At 51.2% G+C, this 20190-nt stretch overlaps 1 protein-coding gene across 1 annotated transcript in view; it reads left to right on the plus strand.

The window, feature by feature from the left end:
• The first annotated feature begins 7197 nt into the window (after positions 1–7197).
• The window catches only part of FGF18 (fibroblast growth factor 18), a 64778-nt gene continuing 51785 nt past the window's right edge, over positions 7198–20190 (plus strand). The window contains exons 1-2 of the mRNA XM_053956974.1: positions 7198–7463; positions 7735–7771. Coding sequence (XP_053812949.1) covers positions 7432–7463; positions 7735–7771 — 69 coding nt within the window. The 5' untranslated portion in view covers positions 7198–7431. The remainder of the gene's footprint in view (positions 7464–7734; positions 7772–20190) is intronic.

Consider the following 20190-nt stretch of genomic DNA (forward strand, 5'->3'; position numbering starts at 1 on the left):
GTGTGGGACAGAGGGGAGGCCACCCAGCTGAGTGGGTGTGTGCGACCGTGCTATGTTGTCTGCAGATAGAGCTGCTCCACATGGATCTCTTGTCTCCAAGTCTCTGGTGTCTCTTGCCATCTCATTTCAGAAGAGGTGATAACAGAAGGACACCATCCTGTTAGGAGCTCTCAGTCTGTGCCTTATTCCTAAGGGTGTTCAGGAGAAGTGTTTGTGGCTGCCTTAGGTCTGTCCTGGGGTTCTCTATGCTCCTGTGATCCAGCAAACCTGCCAGAGTGGCTTTTCAGTGTTCAGGGGCTGTGATGAGTGCAAGGCTCTTTGCCTGTGCTCAGCAATTCTTGCAGCTTTTGGAGAGAAGCAACTCAAGCATGGCTGGCAGGAGGGTGGGAGTGTGTGTGGGCTGAGGTAATGGAAAACAGGGCCAGGATGGGTGGTGGTTCTGGGCTCCTTGCCACCCAGACAGTCCCTCAGGGGCTAAGTTCATGCTCCTACCCATATACCCCAAGCCATGTCCTGTCTCTTTATGTGCCATTACTGACTAGCAGCCAAACTCTCTCAACTTTTCCTTCCTTCTCTGTGGAACCAGCACCTAGATCCTTATTCTCCTCACTGTTTTCCCAAAAGGGTGTTAAAGACTGGATCCTACTTAGAAATGTCAGAAAAAGCTGCAAAAGAATGGGGTGGTTTGGAGCTCAGTGTTGGATGGAGCACAGCGCCTTTATTCCTGCCCTTGGCTAGTGGGCAGTAGGTTCTGGCAAGCAACAGCAAGTACAATTGATTGTGTTGAGTGAGGTTTGGAGGTTTTGTGATCTGGTATTTATTAAGGATTGCTTTGCCTGAGCCTGGTTCTCAATGTCAACACAGTGAGTGTGTGTGATGGGGCGCAGGAAAAGTGATGCTGGATTTGCAGGTGTGCCTGACGGGGCCTGACTTGTCCTCCGGTTTGCAGGTAGCACAGGGAATACCCTCCTGGCTGCTCACTGGTTTACCTGCATGGATACTTTTGGGAACAGTTCTGTGTTATGTTGGATCAGCTCTTCAGTGACTGGCCTTTGGATTGTGTTACGTAAATCAATTTTCAGCAGTGCCTAACTGGGACCAAGTAAATCAATCAAATATATCAAATGCTAATTAAGATGTGTGCTGTAAGGACTAAATGTATGGCCTGCATCCAGTTGTATGAAGATGACTTTTGCTCTTCTTCTTTCTTCAAAAACTTCTCTCCTTCCACCACTTCTGTCACCTCTCCCTGACCAAGCCATAAGAGCCTCTATGGGAAAAGGATCCTGGGAGAAAACAAGCAAGAAAGGGCAATGAATAAAAGAAGGGGGGGAAAAGGTGGCCAAGGGTCAAAAGTGAGAATGGGAAAAGTGAAGACCCTGGGAGGGATGCTCAGCAGGGCACCTCTGACAGTACCCATCCTCACTGAGCTGGCCATGCCAGCGCCCTGTCCAGGACAAGGGCATGGCCACTACCCTGCTTGTAATGCAAATGGCAAAGAGAGGGAACAGAGCTAGGCCCCTCAGAGTTTATGCGCCTGATTCACCTCGAGTGATTACTTTACCCTGGTACTAGAAACAGTCTTTGTTTTAATTGAAGGCAATTTTGTCAGAAGGGTCCTGGAGTCTTACTCAACCAATTCCTGGGGCCTGAAGCCTGCTGAGCCCCATCCAATTCTGTTGACTTACTGTATTTAAGAGAAAACAGTTTCTCTTGCCTGTTTTCAAATGAAGCCTTAGGTTTTACATTGGTTTTGTTTTGGTTGTTTTTTTTTTTAATGAGTAATAATTGCAGGGAGAGTTGAAAATGTATTGTAGCTGTGGAGGTATTTGGCATTTCACCACTGCAGCCACCTTTATCTGTGCCTGTTCATGAAACTTCCCACTGCTCCTTACATTTGTCCCAAAGCTTGTAATTGTGCTATTTTCCCAGGAATGTCCTTGATAAAAGGCTCCTAGCAGCCCTTACCGTGCTATTTTAAGGCAGTGAATGTTATCTGGGCACTGCTTCGAGTGGTGTAAAGCTGTTCCTTGGGTGTAAATGTGTGTGAGGACACCAACAACAGTGCACAGTTACAGCTAATGAGTAAAGCTTTCAATTCAATAATAAGGCCACCTCTGGTGTTTAGGCCATTCTTCCCTGATGAATATTTATCCCATACTTTCAAGCCTTTTCTTACAATTTTCTACATGGAAAATAGATTTTAACTAAATGACTGTAGCTAAGGGCAATAACATGTAATTGGACCACTATAGTGCAGGGCACCCAGCCAGTCCTTGTGATCTCCAGAGAGCACAGGACAGGGAGATTGGGGGATCTTGGCTTCATTTTTAGGGTCTTGAATTAGGAGAGATGCTTCTACTTTTTCCTTTTGGCTTCATGGTTCTAAATGCCACAACCTTCTTGCTTAGTCCTTCGCGGCTCTTCAGACTTTTCAGTCTTCTGATCCTTTTCAGTTCCTCCTCCAGTCTTCCCTAGCCACTGCTGTTGGAGCAGCACAGCCTTTCCCTGATCTTTAGGAAAAGCTTGGACACCGTTGCAAACATGGTGCTCCTGCATGAATCTGTCCCCTTTCTGGGTTGCTTGGCAGTGTCCCTGAGAGCCCAGCTGTGGCTGGTGCCCTCATTGTGGCCATGATGGAGAATGCTGATAAAAGCCCTGCTGCTGTACCTCCAAGTGGGTGGAGCTCTGCTTGAAGGAGACACTTGTGCGTGCCCCAGGAGAATGGGGCTTCCATCAATCTGTGACATTGATTTTCCAGAAAAATGGCATTTTCCAATTTTTTTTTTGTGTAAATCCACCCATATGATGTTTTCTGAGTTCTTGCTCTGATGCAAAGTGTGGCTACAGCTCCTCTGCAGAAAGGTTAGTAGAAACATAGGTTTTCCAGCATTGTTTTCAGAAACTGCCCTGTCTCACAGCCCACCCTGAGTTCCTCCAGGGTCACTCGTTCACTTGTGTCACCACTGGGGACAGTGACACAGGGCTTTGAGAGGTCTGTGATGTCACCAGTCAGTGCCTGCCTCAGCCCTGAACTGCCCCTGCAGTGTCAGTGCCAGCTGTGGGGACATGGGTGGTCATGTACATTGTGTGAGGTCCTGCCCTGAGCCAGCAGCTGGTGCAGAAGGCAGGAGCCCAGGGTGGTGGTGTGGGGAGGGATCGGTCATCCTACAGACAGGGCTGGAGATGGTGACTTGCTGGAGACAGCTTAATTCTGAGGACTTCAGTCAAAGAGGTTTATGTTTAAGAGCTGTTGAGCTGAAAAGCTCTAAGTTAAGGAAATATTAAGTTTTGAAGCTTAACAGTTTGTGATATTTTAATTTTTTTTTTTTTTTTTAGGGAAAAGTGAAACCATAGAGGAATATAAATCCAAGGAGCCAAGCCCTAGGATTTAATGCAGTGCAAAGGCTGGAAAGTGGAATTTCTCGCTGGTTTGTGTAGGGTTGTCTGCAGAGGTTGGCCTATTCTTGCCTCCCTTCAAAAGCATTCTAGCATCTGTTGCGTGCTTTCAGAGGGGAGCTGCAGTGCTCCTGGGATCAAGGAAAGCCCATGTGTGTCCATCCTGTGCCAGTCACTGGAGCAGGGTGGCCGGGCTGGGGGACACAGTGTGGGGGCAGGCTCTGGCTAAGGGGCACTGGAGAGGGGCTGGATACCCCAGAGAGCAGGCTGTTGAACCAACCCCCACTGGTCCGCCCTTTAGCTTGAATGCCTGAATGTGGGGGAGCTGTGGCTGAAGTCCTGTCCTGAACAGTTCAGGTTCATTTTGAGGTGACTCTTCTGTCAAATGGCAGTAACTGCAAAGCATCCCCTTCTTCCCTGAGTGTCCAGATTATGTGGCAGAAGCGTTCCTTGGGATGAAGTTGTCTTTCTGTGTGTAAAGTGGATGAAGACAGAACACGCACCCCAGTCAATCTGAAAGTTGTCTTTCCTTTTACCAAGGCTTTCAAATTCATAAAACCTCTTCAGCTGGATTTTCTGTAAGGAAAAGTTTGCTTATAGGAACAAGACAAGGCTGGAGACGCAGATAACAGGAGCAAACCACACACAGATTTGCTCCCTGGCAGCAGGGCTGGGATGTAGAGTGAACTTGATCTTTGTACAACATCAGCCCACGTTTTTAATTTTAATTTAAATCTTGGCGTGCCAAATGTAGCGGGGCCAGATCCTGGCTGTTCCTGCTGGCTTCTCTTTCACATTCCAAAGGGGTATCTGGGGTAGGAAGGCTTCCCATTCAAGCATGCTCTTAAGTCCTTGGCCCCATTGAATGGGCTCCGTGCTCTATGAAATGCCCGCTCCTCATGGGATATGGACCAGTGGAGCAGGGCGAGGGAAGCTCATTTCATTGGGGGCACCCTCAATGCCCTGCAACTGAAAGGTCAGGCTGCTCAGGCTTTGATTTGAGCTGCTGAAGGATGGTCACTAATCCAGTAAGTCCACCGAGGGACTGTAAGACACAGCCTTAATTCAGGCATTTGCAAGGGTGAGTGGAAGGCAGTAACCCCAGAAGCTCCTAGGGTGTCCTGCAGTGCACTCCTACCTGGCCTTGCCTTGGTTTGTAAAGTGTTGAGAACTTCAGGCTCTCAGGAACATGCTGCACCAGCCTTCACACCCTGAGCGTGCTGTAAGAAAAATAAACAGCCTTAAAGGTTTTCCAGTGGGCATCAGCTGCTCTGGCTGGATTTGTGCTGGGAATCTAATCACACAGGAGCCTTCAGCAGTGGAGCAACAGGTTTGGGTGTGGACTTTTAATATTAGAGATATATACATATACACACATGCTCATATATATTCATAACAGCATGCTGCTAAATTATATTTCTGTTTTTTCAGAGACATGTATGAGCTGCCTCTTCTTTATTCTGTGCCCCATCTGTGTTGTTCAAGACTGGTAGTGTAGTCTGAGATTCACCCAATATTGGTATTATTCTCCAGGTAACTATTTGGATACTGAAGGTTAAGGGGTCTTACCAGACTACTGAGGCACAAAGGATGGATCTATTTTAAAAAAGAACTTTTGTGATTACAAGTACAATATTTGAAAGAAGAAAACCCTCATGTGCCCTTTAAAACAACCCCTGGTGTTGCCCTGGCAGTTTTTGCTGTTTGAGGTGTCCAGGTCCTGGCCTGTGTGGATCCAAGTCCTTTGGGTCATGGCTGTGGGGACAACTGTGCTGCCAGCACATGGCTTCTCAGCGTGGTCTGGGCCAGCATCACCTGGGATGAGTTTTTCCATGCGTAGCTCACAGCTCTTGTTGTAGCTGCTGTGATTTTACATGCTGTTGGGGCAATTAAAATGATACATGTTAGCAACAGCTTTACAAATTCCTATTTGAGCTGTTCTGCTTCCAGCCAGGTGCAGCAGCCCTGGGGCAGCTTGGGTGTTGGGCAGACCCAAAAGTGGCTGTCTGAGGAGCTTTTTCTTGGAGGCAGGTGCAGCCACGGTGAAAAGCCTGAGGAGCAGTCAAAGCTTATGCCCACAGGTGACTGTGAGGGTTTTGGAGGAGTTACTGCCTCTGGCTTTGCAGAACTCCTGTGTGCATTGGGCAGCAGATACTGGACTTAGCAAGGTGAGGGGCTGGTACTGGGCATGACCCTGTGCTGTGGGTACCTTTCCTGTGGGGCTGAGCAGCACCTACTAGCGTAAGATGGCACAGGCTGGGCTTCTGCCATCCAAACTGCTTCCAAGAAATGAGGTACTGGTGATGAGTAGGGACATATGGAATATTTTCACATCTAAGCTAAATACTGTGATCTTGTGAGTCCCCAAATTCTGAATTGTTCCAGTGGAGGCATCTCGGTGAGCTCAACTTGTAGGGCTCAGGATGGTGTCTCTAATGTTCTTGGCCATGTGTGAAAACAGCTTTCAGCTGTGGCAAGGTGCCATGGGACTGCCAGGACAGGGATGCATGGGGCCTCTGATGTTGGTGACATCAGCAATTGACAGCAGTTTAGGTTTTTGTTTTCTTTTTTAAATTTGCAGATCCATAAGACCAGAAGTGTGAAGTCTGTTAGATACATCACAGACATGTGTTAGTGCTGGAAGTTTTATAAGGACTTGCTTTGATCACTGTTTTAAAACGTAATGTTTTCTGTACCTCTTGGGCCTGAAACTATGTGGCTGAGAGTGCTGGGGGAGCAAGCACCTCGGTCCCTGTAGGGGTGGGAGCAGCTGGGCCCAACACGCTGCACTGATGCACGCTGTTATTTGAGTGGAGAATTTGGAAAGCTCAGAGTTATGGTTATGTTCTCACTTAATAAGGTGTTAACTGACGTTGGGTGCTCTTTGGAGACTTCGGCTATGTGTGGAGGTTAACGGTTCCTGGCATCTTGTCTGCTATAAACGAGCTTTCAGACAATAGGAAAGAGTTACCACACGCTATCAGCGTGTGATTTTTTTTCCTTAACCTCAAGCAAACCCCCAAACAAACCAAAAAAACTCCCCAAAGCTGAGGCGGAGGAAGCCTCTGGGCTTTCCCCGGGGCTGCGGGCGTTGCGAGGCGGCGAACCGGCCGCTGGAGGGCAGGCGAGCCGTGCGGAGCGGCGGAGGCAGCGCCGGCAGCCCGGCGCTCTGACCCTGCCGTCCGCGTCCCGCCGGGGAGCGGTGCCGGGCCCATGGACCGGGCGGCTGCGGCTGTCCCGGCCCGCGAGGGGCCGCTCCGGGGCTGCCGGGCCCCACTGCCGCCCGCCCGGGGCTCGGCGGGCACGGGACGCGCTCCTGCCCCGTCGGAGGTAAGGGCGCACCGGGCAACCGCGGCCACACGTGTCGGTGGAACAGGGCAGCGGCCGCTGTGCGGGGGGTTCCGAGCCCCTCGCGTCCAGGGCGAGCGACGCCGCCCGCTCTGTCGGGCCTGGGAGGGCTCGGGGGAGCCCGACCCCCTCCCTCACTTATTCTGTAAAAAAACGCTTCCCCGGGCGGCGCTGCCCGCGGCCGGGCGGTGCCCCCTCCGCGCAGGCGGTGCCAGCCCCGGGTCCGCCCGGGCGGGTCCCGCCTCCCGCCCCGCGCCCCGCGCATCGCTATGCCGCCCGCCCGGAGCGCGCGGCGCGGGGTGCGGAGCGGAGTCCGGAGCGGGGCGCGGCGGCGGCCGAGAGGCTCCATCCGCCCAGCGGGGCTGGCCCGGCCCGGGGGGACGCGGGGGGGCACTTGCTGATGATCGGAAGTTACTGACAATAAGCACCTTCATCCCCCCAAAGGCGGAGAGAGGGAGAGGAGGAGGAGGAGGAGAGACAGGGGGAGAGGAGAGCTGATGCCTGACGAGTCACTCGGCGGAGGCAGAGCGGGCGGTACCACAACTTCCCGGCGGCGCGGAGCGGCGCGGAGCAGCGCGGCGCGGATCGGAGCTCGCCGGCCGGATCGCTCCCATGTCAGCGCGGCGGCGGGGGACTGCGCTCCGCTAGCGACCAGCCGCCGGCCAACCCCCTCCTCGCCCAGCGATGTATTCACTGCTCTCAGCCTGCACTTGCCTGTAAGGATTATGGCATATTTCTAAATACTTTTTTTAATTTTTAAAAATATTTAAAATTTTTTTTAAACTTTCATTCTGGAGGCTCCGGTTGCATTTTCCTTGCAGCCAGGTGATAATGGGGACCTGAGCCTTTTTATAAGCAGAGCATCGCTCTGAGCCCTTTTAAAAATTGCAAACAAAAACAAAGAAAAACCCAAACAAAACAAAAATCAACTTTAATCATTCTACCACATCATTTGATCTTTTGTTGCTTTTTTTTTCTCCTCTCCAGATGTTTACATTTCCTGCTGCTGTGCTTTCAGGTACAGGTACGTGTCCTTTCTGTCCTCTCTCGCTTTTGGTTGTAAAATAGAAACAAAGGCGGCGTGCTGACCTCGAGTGCCAGGCAGGTTTGGCTGGGGCTTTCACTTGTTTCCCTCTAGTTTTTATAGCTATATTAAACCGAGCCCCGCACCAGATGCTGGAGTGTCACTTGCCCTGGACTGGGGCTTCCCCTGTGCCCCGTTGTGCTCGGCCGGCGGGTACGGGCAGGGGTGCAGCCGGTGCGCCGGTAGCCTGCCGTAGCGGCATCCTCTGGAGTGCATTAGCCTGGCTAATGATCTGAGAGGGAGTGCTGGACTCTCCTTGCACAATGTTGATTGATGCACTTGTCTTGGAAGAGCAGGCGCTCTCCTGGTCGCCCTTCTTTCCCTTTTTCCCTTTCTTTTTTTTTTCCACCCTCCCTCTCTCTCTCTTTTTTTTTTTTTTTTTTTTTTTCCCTCTTCTCCTCTTTGGTAACTCACTCCCAAAAACCGATGGTTTGAAAAACACAAGTTTTCCTAGCCAAGAGAAGGAGGCTGCGTGCTCCCTCCCCATTATTCGGTAGAACGCCGTCCAAGTCAGCTCCAGCCTTTGATCCTGTCTCGGCAGGAATGAGGCCGTTGGAGGAACACCCTGAGTGAGGCTCTGCAGCCCAGGTGCCCGCGGAATGGGGATGGCAGCTGCCCCCGTGGCCATGCGCCCCACTGCCCCAGGGATTTTAGCTAGACATCCTGGAACAGACCCACCTGCGGGGCCGGGCAGAGCAGGTGCCACTAAGGTGGCTCCAGCCACCTTCCCGCTGGAGCTGGGGAACATTGTGCCACCCTTGGCACTGAGTTGTGCTTTGGCCGGGATTGCACCTGCTCACTCTCTCCAGATCTGCAGCAGGGGATGGTCCTGGATGAGCACAGCCTTGGAGGGGGCTCCATCCCTCTGGCCAAGCTAAAACCCCAACCAGCCCCATCCCCTGCTCTCACATCCATCCAAAAAATGCCCGATCACATTTTTTTCCTCTCCCCCTCCAAAAACTGCAGCTCGAACCTGACACCAGCAGAGCCTTCCGTGGTGGAGCACTCTCCTCAGCAGGAGAGGATCCACAGCTGTAAATTACCCTGCGGTTGGAAGGTGTTTGCTCTGTTTCTCTGGTGCGTGTTTTTTTCAGCCCGAGGAATGACAGGCTGCGCAGGGCTCGCAGCGCCGGAACCCTTTGCAGCGGGGAGAGGTTTTTTTGCGCTTGTGCGGTAACTGAAGTTAATCAGCCCTCCAGCCCCCTTCCTCTCCCCCTCCCTTCGGTGCTTTTAGTGAATCAGAAAAAGTTTGGCTGGCTGCCTGGAAAGCACTTGCTAAAATCTGATCTCTTACTTCAGCAGCCTTAAAACAAAGTTATTGGCATTTATACAGTTGGAGCTTGCAGGCTTCCAAAGCAATAAAATAATAAAAAAAAAAAAGGAAAAAAAGAAGAAAGCTCTGTGCTCTGGTGCTATTAGAACCATACTTGCTACCTTTTGTGCTGATTTTGCAGCGTTCTGGGGGCTGTGAGGTGCGATGGCTGCACTGGGCTCTGCGGAGGTGTCCTGGCTGCGGCTGGAGGGGCAGAGGAGCTCTTTGGGTGTCACACGCAGAGCGGAGCTCCTTCGGCGATTGGTGTGGGGAGCCAAAACATTAGATTAGTCATACTCGAGGGCCTTCGAGTGAGTGTTTACAGTATTAATGGTAGATGAAAAGATGTGAATGCTGTAAGTTTTTATTGCCCATTTTGTTACACTTTCTTTCTGGATTTATTCATGGGATTACATGTTTTGAGCCTGAATGGGAGCAAGGGATTATAGGATTTCTTTAATAATGATCAGTTTGGGTAGGAGTTAGCCTTTGGTCAACTGGAGTAAATTAATGCATCACTTAGGTTTAATATTTATTTAGTCTAAAGGAAGTTGTTTAGTTTTGCTTAAAGGGCTCTGTGTTGTACTGGGGAGATTTAAGAGTTCCTGAAGTGGATTATGTTCTAAGGCTGCCTTTTGCCCTCCGTTCAAGCCATGATCTGTGGCTCATCTTGTGTGCTGGTCTTAGAAGTACTCTGCTCTACTGCTGCCTGGTACCTGTGGCTCTGTGTGCAGAGGTAGAAATCCCTCTAGTGTGTGTGGGGCTGGAGGGATTCGGGGACAAAACACCATAGTTTGGATATGCTCTGTGTGTTCTGGTGGATCCTCGTGTACGAGGGCTGTGGTGCATTGACGTGTGAGCTGCTGCAGTTCTGTGGTGGGTGCTCAGCTCTGGCCAAAAGCTTTCTCATAGACCCCAAGGCCACCCTACATTTGCCAGTGGGTAATGGGGCAGGTGTAGTATCTCCTGTGGGCAGGTTATGGCAGCACTGGGAAATGTTCCCCAACCCTGGCCACAGGGAGGTTGGAGGGTCGGGAGTTTCCAGGTGCAGGATTTAGACCCCTGGATGAGTTGAACTCTTCCAGGGCTTTGCCATTGTGTGACATTTCCACCAAGGAGCACAGGGACTAACACATGGTGGGGCAGAGGGGAGCACTGCCAGAGCGTGGGTGCAGCACAGCCCTGGGAGTGGCCCTGGACCTCCCAGGGCTGCCTGGAGGAGCGGTCATTCACTTTCCCCTGCAACAGCAATGCCCCTGTTCTTGTTTTCTTCTCTTGCCTCTTAGGAAGTCACTCTGATGCTTGGAGTCGCTGCAGTTCCAAAGCAGGGACACTGGATACCCTTGCAGACCCTGGAGACATTAATTTATTTATGCAGGTTGTTCTCAGGAATGCTCTTTTGCTGATGGTTACTGAACTCTCCCTCTGTCACATCTTTAGAATTCTTCAGTTTATTCTCCTACCTTTTCACACTTCCAGGAGCAATTTCTCTTCCATGTGCTTTTTTGTTCTGTATGTCCCAGAGTGGTTTGGGGTTTGGCTTTGGAGTCAATCTCTGCTCTTCAAGCAGGTGAGAAACCCCAGAAGCACCTTGCAGGGTTGGAGGATTTTGCCCCATGCTGTGCTGGCTCTGGCAGCACCAGTGACACCGAGGATAACAAATTTGGGGACATGGGACCTCAAAAGGCCCCCTTTGCCAGGGCAGGTGGGGGCTGGAGGCAGCTTCAGTGTAAGTTGAGCAGTAGGATCTGAGGTTCTGAGTGCTGTCCTGGTTTGCAAGAGCTTCCAGCTCTTCTGTCCCTGAGCCACCTTGAGTGCAGGGCCAGGCAGAGCACGGGGCAATGCCAGTGTGAGCTGCCCTGGCTGTGCTGCAAAGTAGAGGGTGGTCCTGCCTCAGCCTCTTCCCTGCCTGATAAACCTCGCCATGTTCTCCTACACGGAGTGCATCTGTCTTAGATTATGAAGAGGTCCCTGATAGGGCCAAATCCTTTGCTTTTATGGCTCTTGTAGGTTAAGATCCAGCTTTGGAATCTGATCCAGAAGCAAACAGGAGGTCAGAGGAATGCACAAGGCAGCACTGGGCTATTTTCACATCTGCTGGTGTTGTGTAAGAGGAAGGCTGCTGTGTGCCATGCCAATAGCAACTTATGTTTCTCCTAAGCTCCTGTGCAGCGACAGACAGTTATTGTTTGGGACATTGTAAAGTGAGACACGGAGAAGTGTTGCTTCCACACGTTCAGTGAGCCAGATCCTGCGGTCTGGCGGAACCACACGCAGGAATGCCAGAAGGACATGTCAGAGGCATGAGCCTGCTGAGCAGCTCCCTCCCCTCTCCCTGCCTGCTGCTCCATAGCCATCCTCCCTGGGACAAGCAGGACGGGTGGTGAGTGCCACCAAATGGCTCCGGGGATTCGCTGTGGAGAAGCCAAAAGAGGTCCTGGTCACAACCCGCCCAGCTTGCCTTGGCTGGCCACTCTTTCTGCGGGTGTGCAGCAGTGGTAGAGCCACAGCTCCCTGTCTGCCCTGTCCTTGCCCTCCTGGTGACAGCACCAAAATCAGGATGCTAGACTCCACATCACCAACAAGGTTATTCTCATGTCTCCCCTCCCTGCAGATGGGCACCCACTTGCCTTTGTCCTCTCTGGGTGGCACAGTGCCTGTCTTGAGGAGGCGCCAAGGCTGCGTGTGCTGCCAGGGATGGAGCTTTGGGCATCCCCATGTTGTTCCTGAAGCGCTGTGGGAGGGGGTAGGTGGTGCGTCCATGGGCTGCTCCTTCCTTGTAGTCAAGCCCTGCATGCCAAGACTCAGTGGTGCCCAGAGCCCCCCGGGCTGGGTGATCCCATGCTTCCCCTCTCTGTTCAGCCTGGATTGGGAGCACCACATCCTCGGACAGCATCCCTGTGCCATACCTGCCTCCTGCTCCACAAGGGTGGAGAAATCATGCTGAGAAGGACAGAATATGGCAAATGTGGTCTGTGAAAGGCTGGGCAGCCCTCTGTTGATATTTTGGATTGCACCTGCCTTGATTACTAGGCAGTGAGAAGACCAGAGAAACTGCGTGAGCAAAGCCTGAGTTAATGAGCAGAGGAGCTCAGCGATGTGGAAGTGCATGGCCCCATCATGGGCTGGAGTTGATGGGATGGTCCCTAGCTCTGGCTTGGTGCTGTGCTGGATTCCCAGTGGTGAATACAGTTCCTCATGGTATGCCTCTGCTGGCCTGCAACCTGCAGAGGCAGGGTCCTGTTGTACGTGAAATCGTTTGTTCCAGGAAAATCCTTGCTCTCCAGGAAACAACCATGTGGCTTGCCACAAGGGATTTTTATTCCCTGCTGCTGACTCATTGCACCAGACTATGAAGTGTTGTGTCCTGAAGCTGCCCTGTGTATCTGCTTCTGCCTCCTGAACTTTGGAGAGCTTGGGCTTGTGGAGGAAGAGGAAACACATTGGAGCAGTTGCCTGGGCTGGAGCAGGGAAGCTGAGTGGCAGTGGGCTGGTGCTTGGGCTGATGTGTGCTGGGGTTCTCCTGTGGGAGGGGCGAGACTCAGCTTAGCTCGGGTGAGCGTAGGTGTGTGTCCTGCTCCTACACCGATGGGGATGTGCAGCCTGTGCCCCACCAGCAGCTCTTGGCTGCCTGCCCTGGGCACACCATGCCTTTGCTTCTCCCTGAAGGTCCCCAGTCCTTCAAAGCGCTGGGACAGGTTCTCTGCCACAAAGACCCCTCAAAGACATTTAGCAGGAAGATTTGCAAAGCTGTTTCCAGATTCTTACCCCAGCAAGGCTGACAGAAACGTGAGCTGCTTCAGCATTTGGGAAGAGTGCCTAGAAGGACACCATGAGGTTCAGATTTTAATTGGCTGCAGCGTGATGGTTGTATTGTATTTCAGTTTTGCTTTCCTTATTGCACCTAACAAGTACAAGACTGGATGGAGGCAAGGGGCGCAGTGTTTGGAGTACTGCAGGATTTGAAGTGGTGTGAGGTTCAGTGCGGGGTTCAGAGCAGTGTGGGATTCTGAGACACACTGGGTTTGGAGCAGTGCTGGGTTTGGAGTGGAGTGGAATTCACAGGAGGAATTCCTGCTCAAACTCAGAATTAGTTTTTCTTACAGAGTAGCTTGGCTGTTGCATATCAAGGTGGGAGAGAAAAGAGCAGAACGGGCAGAGGGGTGGCACTGCCTGAGGTCTGCAGCTGTGGCTGGCATGTGGGATGCAGCTGGTGGTGGGAGTGACTGCTGAGGGTGACAGGAGGCTCAGGGAGGATGAGCAGCACTGGGGGCTTGGGCAGCCACACTGAATATTTGATTTTGCTGTAAGATGATAGCACTGAGCTGGTCAGCCGGGCCAGTGGGTATCTCTCTCTGCTGTGGGAGGCTGAGCTCAAGAGAGAGACTCACCTGGGACTGAAAATCATTATTTTGGATATGTAAAGCTAATTCCCAGATCCTTGGAAGATTTTTTATGTATCTCTTCCTTTCCTTAGGACTCTGCTTTGCTCTCTCCTCTTCTCCCTTGCAGAGCTGCTTTTGCTTTGTTTTTCCACAGATTTAGATACTTTATTAGGATAAGTGCAGGTGAAAAAATGTGTTCATGGAATGTGATTTAAGAAGGGAAAAGAGGAATGGCTGCTGTTGGTGCCCGGACAGACATGGGGATACCTCTTGCCAGGGTCCCTGCCTGGGGTCTGCGAGTTGCTCTGGCCCTGGGAAGCCTGGGGTGGGTGCTGGGGGAGCTGGAAGCCCTGGGCCCAGGGAGGCACCTAAATGCCCTCCTGCCTGTGAGATGCTCTGCTGCAGGGCATGGCCTTCCTGTGCTCTAATGCTGAGACCAGGGAGCTTCCACCTGGGTACTTGTGGCCTGGAAGGTCCAGACATGATTGTTTTTCTTTCCTTCCCTGGGTTTTTGTGTTTTGGTCACCTGCTGTACCATAACAGCAGGTAGAAGCAGACATTATGCAGAGCTGCGCAATGTGCTGCCTACCTGGCATGTCGCCTCTATGTCCTGATGCCTCTCCAGATGTCCATGGAGGATTAGGCATCCGTCAAAGAAGCTGGAAGGAAAGTAAGAAAAAAACCCCAAAATATAAAAGACTGTCTGGCTCTGCAAAAGTATTTCGCTATTGCCATTCAGCAGCCTCGCCATAGCATGAAGAGAAAGAAAGGGGAACACAGAGGAAGGAGGAGGCTTAGCCTGTCATGGTCTGTGTGTTTCCTTTTGTGCTACCTCCTCACAGCCCCAGGGGCTGCGGCGGGTGGGAGCCGACATGCCAATCTTCCCCCTCCAGGGGCTGGGCTGTGGTCTGTGCCCCTGGTGCGTCCATGTGGGGTTGGTTGCCTGGGCAATGCTATCTCAGCCCCTGCCTGCTCTGCCTACACAAACAGCTGCATTTCAGGCTGAACCACGCGGCAGTGTCCACGCAGTGACAGCACATCCTCCCCTTTGCCAGGCTCTCTCACACCCTGCTCACTGTGCCTTTTCATGGAGTTACTGCCTTCGTTCTTCTGCAGCCAGGAGAGCCAGAACACCTTTAACCTCTGGAGCTCAGCGTGCAGAACAGCTCTGATGATCTCCTGCATGTGGCTCCTTGCCTGGGCTGGTGCTTCTCTGGCTACAGGGCTGGAGCTGCACTGGTGCTGCTGAGTTTGCTGCTGATGCTGCTGGAGGTCAGCGTTGCTTTGGAGGCTGTGGGAGGATAGGGGAAGATCTGAGGCTGTGGCATTGGGGTAAAAGGCCTCAAGTTGTGCCAGGGAAGGTTTAGATGGGCTATTAGGAAAAAAATTTCTTCAACAAAAGTGTTGTCAAGCACTGGAAGAGTAGAGCCACCATCCCTGGAAGTGTTCAGAAGATGTGTGGATGTGGCACTTGGGCATCTGGTTTAGCCATGGGCCTGGCAGGGCTGGGTTAACAGGTAGATTGGTGATCTTAGAGGATTTTTCCAACCTAAATGATTCTGTGATAGGAAGTGGGCAGTGGGGAATGGCCCAGCACATCCTACTCACTGTTGAGTGGCTGGTGATGGACAGGAGATGGAACAGAGTCCAGCCCGTGGGCTCACCCATGTGGAGATGGAAGCAGGGGCAGGCTGGGGTGCTGGCACTTGCCACAGGCAGACCCAGAGCCCCCATGGTGGCCAGGCTAAGGGGCTGGATCTGGAAACAACAAGAAGCTGGCACTGAGGGGAAGCAGGATGGCGAGGGGCCCAGTGTGCTCTGATTCCTCTGCTCGTCTTTTAAAATCCAAATGCAGGGATGCTAAACCTTGGTGAAGGTGCCAGAGAAGTGCATATTGCGTGGATACAAATGTCAGGATGCAGCAATTAATAATGGATTGCTCTTCCTATAAGGTATTCCCAGCACTCCTTAGTCCTCCCAGTTCCTTTTTCTCCTGCAACGTATTTCAAATCCCCTTTTTTCTGCTAGAATACTATCTTTGGCATCATTTTGAAGGCCAGTTTGTTAAAAAGCTTTTGTATCTTTTGGAATACTCTGAGCTGCTCTTGCACAGAAATCCAGAATTAACAGAAAAATGCCAGGAGCAGTGGTGAGCCTGGTTAATGACTGTGTGTAGTGTGTGTGCTGGGTGTCTGTAGGCATAGCTGCTGGGATGGGAAGCCATGGGAATATAAATCACAAAGTGGGTGAAGGACATTTTTGGTAAAAGGGCATTTTGCTGCTTCTCTGATGCTTTTTATCCATTTGAAGAGAGGGGTGGTCTGGAAAGCTGGCAGTGCTGTGACTACAGGGACTGGGGTCACTTCCTTTCTGTCACACCCTGGGTGATCTCCTCACGGTGTGGCTGCATCGCTTCTCCCGTTGGAGTGTCGGGTACAATCCTGATCAGATAACTGTATTTGCTTTCCCAAGCCAATGAATTCAAGCCACAGGTGGAATTCAACTGCGTTGTAGGAACGAACAGTGAGTGGAGTATGTGCTCCGTTTCCAGCTACATTCTCCAGCTCTAACATGAAGCTGCTTTTGGCCCCCTTACTCTCCCGGGCTGGAAGGTTATGATCCCACGTGAGCAGCCTCAGTCCCTGGGTGTGAAGGCTGCACTGTAGCACTGCACAGGGCAGTGCAGTATTGATTAGCTGTACAATATATTATGATGTATATAGTGCAGGTTTCTGACCCTGTGGTTGCGACCTCGCGGTGATTGGGAGAATCCCGGCCAGCTGAGATCAGAGCAGCAAGCAGCCCCCAGCAATCGATGAGGCAGCAGCAGCTCTGCTGCAGGGACAGCACTGGGTGCTGCAGGCACATGCCACCTTTGTCCCAGGGAGCAGGCAGTGCTGCAAGCTTCCCCTGGAATTCCACCTGGAACTCCGTGCTGGGAGATGGGCCGTGCCAGCCTGACCCCAGGCTGTGGGGATGGGAGGGACTCTGTGTGTGTTTCCTTTGGGGTTCTCAAAGCTGGAACATCTCAGGCTGGAAGGGAGGAGTGAGAGCAGCTCTGGTCAGCATGGAAAGTCTGCCCTGCTCATCACAGAACCAGAATGGTTTGAGTTGGGAGAGACCTTAAAGCCCCCCCCCCTGCTGTGGGCAGGGATGCCTCCCACTGTCCCAGGCTGCTCCAAGCCCCAGTGTCCAACCTGGCCTTGAGCACTGCCAAGGATGAAGCATCCCTGAGGCTGCCAGAGCTCCAGGAGTGTTTGGACAGCATTCCCAGGAATGCAGAGAGTGGGACTGTTGGGGTGTCTGTGCAGGGCCAGGGGTTGGACTGGATGATTCTAATGTGGACCTTCCAATTCAGAATATTCTGTGATTCCCTGGGCAATGTGTGCCAGCACTTGACCACCTCTGAGGAAAGAATTTCTTCCCAACATCTAATCTAAATTTCTCTTCTTTTACTTTAAACCCATTCCCCCTTGTCCTATAATAAATGGGAGCAGTCTGCCAGCAAGGCAGAAGGCTTGCTTTGTGCTGTTTATGTTGAAAGAGTAGGTAATAAGAATTTAATTGCTATTTAAATGTAGCAAACAAGAAAATTGAATTTATTTGCTCAGCTTTCATTTCTGGGAGCCTGATTTCCCCATTGTGCACCATCACCATGTCTGCCAAGACACTGAGCACCAGGTCAGTGGTGTCAGGTTCAGTTGTGGGGTTTCACTTCCAAAGGAAATTTGTGCAGTCTGATCTGAGGTCAGCAAGGCTGAGCTGGAAGAGCGGCCCTGTGCTGGGTTAGTGGCCCTTGGGTGAGGGTCCCCAGAGGGTGTCCCCAGACCAGGCAGGGACCTGGGGGTGTCTGGATGAGGCATGGGGCCTTACATCACCTCAGTGCTGTGGGCGTGGATGCTGGTGGCTCAAAGAAAGGGCTCTTGGGGGATCCCCAGCTTCATGCCACAAGGTCTCATCTTCGTATCTGCCCATGTCTGGCCTGTATTTCCCCCCAGCCTCATTTTCCCACTGCTGGTGACTGGCAATGGATGGAGCAAAATATGTGGGGTTCTCCCCGGTACCCCCAAGCTGTGCAGAGATGCAGCAGCCCAAACCTCAGTGATTTTAACACAACTTTATTTTTTCCCTTATTTAAAACATTTTAAAAACAGATTTATTTTCCAAAACAGTTGAGAATTGTTCCCTGAAAATGGGAAACTTGCAATCTAAATTAATTAATACCAAATGAGACTTATCCCTAACTCAACAAAGCTGAAAGATAAGAAATCCTATTTGTCTGCTGTTTGCAGTGTAAATATTTCCAGGCAGAAGTGTGGCTAATAGAGATCAGAACAAATCTCCTATTAGAAAACAAACTCAGCCTTTCTTTTCTGGCCCTAGGCTCATGTTTGTTCTATGGGATCCTGAAGGCAGATTGACAGTTTGGTTTGGATTAAAGTCAACACATGGTTTATGCCATATTTTTGATAAGGCTCAGTAGTAATCTGATTTTTTTTCCTAGGCCGTCTTTAGTACATAAGTAGTAGAATTGTCCATTCCTGGGAATATTTTTGCAGTGAAGCTATTGAAGAATTTATTTCTGGAGGGAAGATGAAATTTCTTGTTTTAAAAACTCTTAAAATCCCAAGTTAAGTTGAAATCCATTAACTGCAAGCTGTAAGCTTGACGTGAGCTGGGCAAACTTCAAGCTATTTTATTAACTGATCTAGAAAGTGTTTTCTTAAAATACCTTTGGAAAGGCAGAGAGGAGGAGACTGGGTCATGCAGGGGGAGCAGAGCAGGTCCCTGTGCTTTACCACCATCAGCCAGCTCCAACCAGCAGGAGTAAAAGCAGCCACCATTTGCAGCTGTATGTGCTTGTGAGCTCAGGCTTCTTCATGGGAATAATAGGCATTGCCACTGGCTGCTGGTTCCCTCCTTGGTGTGTCCCCAAAATAGGCTTTGCTTACCCTTGGCCCCTTGGGTACAAACAGCTGTGTATTTGTATGGTATAGATTTATTCTGTATATAAATAGGCTTCACTCTCCAAAGTGAGTGTCTTTTTGTCATTACTGTGTTTCCTAGAAAGAAAGTGGGGGGGAAAAAAGTAGAAAAATTGGGAATGGGGAGCACCCAAGGAGGAACTGGGAATTGCTCACTGCCTTTGAACTCTGTGCCTCAGCAGCTCTGTGCCTGGAAACCCATCTGCAAAACTCTGGGTCTGTCCTCACTGGAGGATCCAGAGAGCTGTTGTGGCTCACTCTGTGGCCACCTCCATCTCTGATGCCAGTGTGGAAACTTCCAAATGGGATTATTTGATCAGGATGAAATGGATCCCAGAGTTGTCTTTGGTGCTTGAGGGTAACTGGTGCTGGCAGGACCCATTGGGTGATTGTTCAGTGCTAGAACTGGGCACTGGAAAAGCTCTGACTTGATGGTGATGCTGAAAGCGAGTGAGATACCTGTGCCAGCCATATATTAACTCCCTAGGAAATAGAATTAATGGAGCTGAATGTTGCCTGCATCTGCATTCATTTGAAGCTGCCTCCAGCAGCAGGTTGTGCCCAGCAAAGGGCTTAGGTGAGCTGTGCCCTGAGTGACAGGTGCTGGGACATGTCATGGACTGAGGTCCTTGTCCCCCAGCACGTGGAGTGGCTTCCCTGTATCCCTCCGCGCTGGGTGAGTCGGAGAGCTCCGGCCTCAAATGGAAAATGTGTGTTTGCACAATTAGCGTGGTCCCTTCCTTCCCTGGGAGCAGAATGGTTTATTGATTTCTGTGGCCCACTCATCCCCACCTATTCAGCAATAATGACCCTTCCACACCAGCTCTAAATCATCCCAGCATGCTTTGCCCATAAGCCCTCTAATCTTTTGGGGTTGTTGTTGGTATTTATGCTCATGGAGGTTTATGATCTGTTGGTGCTGGCTGCTGAAATGCTTTATTTACCCATAGGCTGGGCCACACAGGGAGCGTCCTTATTCTGGTATCATGTTCAGGATGTTGTAGTTAAGGGTTGTGTCAGCACTTCCATGCACAAATTTTATTATTCAAGGGTTTTGCAATTCTGTGGAAAAGAAAACCAGCAACCTGGTACAGCAAGGGGAGGCTCGAAGGCAAACATGAAAGCCCAACAACCCACTGCTCATTTAGGGATTATTGGATGGGCAACCTTTTTCCTTGAGGAAAGTAGCCAAAAACATCCTCCTCCCTTGCTTTGATTTTGTGCAAAGAAAACCCTCTTTTGTGTGCTTGTGTTGGGGTGGGATGGGGAGAGCACAGTGAGGCAAGACACTGGCTGGGATCCTCTTTGGATGCTCGGGAAACAAACCTGTGGCTGGTGCAGAACAGAGCCGCCTTCTCCTCGGAACGTGCGGGTGTGGAGAGCTCAGGAGCTGCTCCCAGGGCCGCCTGCTCCAGCCCGGCCCACAGCCCTGGGAACAGCAAGTGATGGGCTTTATAAATGTGATTTATGGCCCTGTTAGTGCAGGAGCTTGTGGGCTTATAAATTATTTGGAGATCTCTCAATGATAGAGGGAGTGTGGTATAAACAGGAGAGATAATAGGGCTTGAGAATGTATTTCAAAGGGCTTTTGGGGAAGGAGAAGTTCTGTGACTGCTGGCAGAGGTGATCCTGGCTGTGCTGGCAGAAGAGCCTTTACAGACCAACCCAGCCAGGATA

This window comes from Vidua chalybeata, chromosome 15 (genome assembly GCF_026979565.1).
Source record: "Vidua chalybeata isolate OUT-0048 chromosome 15, bVidCha1 merged haplotype, whole genome shotgun sequence".
Taxonomy (NCBI): Eukaryota; Metazoa; Chordata; class Aves; order Passeriformes; family Viduidae; genus Vidua; species Vidua chalybeata.